Source organism: Agrilus planipennis, unplaced genomic scaffold (genome assembly GCF_000699045.2).
Source record: "Agrilus planipennis isolate EAB-ADULT unplaced genomic scaffold, Apla_2.0 scaffold203, whole genome shotgun sequence".
Taxonomy (NCBI): Eukaryota; Metazoa; Arthropoda; class Insecta; order Coleoptera; family Buprestidae; genus Agrilus; species Agrilus planipennis.
In genome coordinates this window covers 383603-386081 of record NW_020438993.1, presented here as the reverse complement: position 1 = coordinate 386081, position 2479 = coordinate 383603, and the positions used below count along the sequence as shown (strand labels likewise).

Genomic DNA, 2479 nt, shown 5'->3' with positions numbered 1-2479 from the left:
CTCTTTCGCTACTTTTTCTTCCCTTGCATACCAGTATTTTTGTTTTACTTTTCTTTATTTTCATAACCAATTATATATAAATTAAATTTGAATTAGTACGTATTTAAATTGCTCGATATTTTTCAAATTCGTAGGATATAAAAGAAGGTAGGTAAGTAAAACAAGTGTAAAATAATAGAAAAACATTAACAATTTCTGAAAGCTGAACTTTGAGATGTGGCCGTACCTACTTAGTTATTGTATTTACCTCATGCAATTGTTTTTTATTAATATTGTAGGTGCACCTTATTCTAATTTGCATAAACAAGATAAGAAGTGGTGTAATTAAATATTGCTTAAAAAACATAATTATTTTTACGGAATCGGCATTAGTTGTTATTATTTGAATTGTAAATCCATTACAATTATTAGAAATATTTTATTAACCAATTATTTTGCAATCCTGCGACGTACGTATGTAGGTCATTTATAATTGTTATTACTATAACTTTTTTGTGGTATTTACGCATTTAATGTTGCATATATAATTAAAATAATGCCTTTGGTACAAGTATATATCTTATAAATAATTTTAGCTAACTTCATAAAGTTAAATAATGAGTTAATATAGTACTTAAAATAATAAAAAATGAAAAACTCAAAGGGTTGGTGACAAACTAGAACTTTTCTGTTCTATAAAATGAAGTAAAAGTCATTTATTGTGGCATTTTTATTAAGTACTAGCTGATTACGTAATTTTTATTCGCGGTGTACTGTATTTAAGTACAGAATTGCATAGCATCAACTTGCTCGTGAAAATGATGCGCAGCTACTGCTTACTTTGCGATGAGGCAGAAGTAGAAACATCCCTCTGCTTCTTCAAGTGACAAGGAAACACACATGTGTGTTTGTAGGTCACACATTTGTAGTTGTGACCTTAAAAGTCTATCGTTGGCATCTATTTGTATGAAAACTATCATGATAATTTTTATTTAGGGTAAATATCAAGTGTCTTTAGAGAACAGGTGTTACCACTTTAATTATATAGATTTCATTCTTAATAGGTACAATGTGACGAGTAGTTTTTATATTTTAGAGTCATCCTGTATATAAATAAATAATAATTATTTTATAGGGATGGTCAACTAAAAAGAGAGAAGCCGAAGAAAGAATGGCGCGAGTGGCAGCAGGAAGAGTTCAGTAAACGACTTAAAAATGAGTAATTTTTTCAGAGATTAGGGTAAATAATAAATAAGTTAATCTTAGAACGAATAATTGATAGGTTTAATTTGTATGATGTATAATTTCGTAACGATATTGGTTTGTTTAGTGCGTTGTTTTTGTGGCATTTTTTATTTTTCAATATCTTTTTTTTTTTAATTTGGGAGAATGAATGTGTTAAGTATTAACATTACCAGAGTTAATTAATGAGAAAAAAACAAATACGAACAGCATCACACGTGGAATTTTATAGAAGCGTAAAAATAACTAATTTTATTGTTTTAAATGAAAAAAAAACTTCTACTTCATAAAGAAACGTTGATACAAAAGAGATACACATTTTAAGTGGACAATTTGTAAATATTTTGTCGGTAAGTACATTGGTTTCGCTTATTATACAAAACAAGTAAAAATAATTGCTTATTTATTCGATTACAATTTTATAGGTTTCGTGATAAATATATATACAAGATATTTCATAATAGTAAAGTGATTATCAAATGAACTGCACTCTGTGAGACATCTTGTGCGTGCTAACAAAAAATAAAAAAGTGTCGGATAATAAATTATTAATTAGTAGTGCTTAGAATTTATAGAAACTCTAAACAACTTAAAAAAAAGTTAATATAATATTTTCATTTTATACCTACTGAAACATTTTCATCGTCAGAGAGTAGGTACGTTGTTTTCCTTTCAATTTTACTTTTTTTTCTGTATTAAATTCCTATCTTTCCACATATTTCTGTAGTAAATTTTATTTTTTTTTAGTGGTTTAAAACTCTGAAACATCTAAATCTTATTACGAATATGTTGATACATTGTTTCTTTTTGATGAAAATCTATTAAAGATAGGTATAGTATTTTTCTACAGTAAATCTATAAATGTCGATAACAAGTTTATCAAACTGATATGGTTTTTTCTTCGGTCAGTAATTAACAGCCAATAAAAGACTGAAGAAACGTTTGTTTTTCTACTTTTCATGTACATAAAGATAAAATTTTAAAGTACTGCTGTAAGTGCGAGAAATGAAACCATAAGATAAGTTCTTTTAAATGTTGAATACATAAATATGTAGCTCTAGAATATTAATCACAAAGTATATAAAGAGATGTTGTACGAACAGTTTGATTCAATAATTTGATCAATTATAAACGTTTTTCAACATATCAGTACCATTATCTTCTTTTTTATTAAATGTGTTAATACATTAAGTACATTTATGATAAAAATAAAGCTCTGGTGTATGAATTTTTTGTTCAGTGTGGACCTTTAAGACTG

At 26.7% G+C, this 2479-nt stretch overlaps 1 protein-coding gene across 1 annotated transcript in view; it reads left to right on the top strand.

Annotated features, from left to right (window-relative positions):
- The window catches only part of LOC108740306 (glycerol-3-phosphate acyltransferase 4), a gene marked incomplete at its 5' end in the record, with an annotated part of 25370 nt that extends 23850 nt beyond the window's left edge, over positions 1-1520 (top strand). The window contains 1 exon segment of the mRNA XM_018474586.2: positions 1115-1520. Coding sequence (XP_018330088.1) covers positions 1115-1202 — 88 coding nt within the window.
- Between the last annotated feature and the right edge of the window lie 959 nt (positions 1521-2479).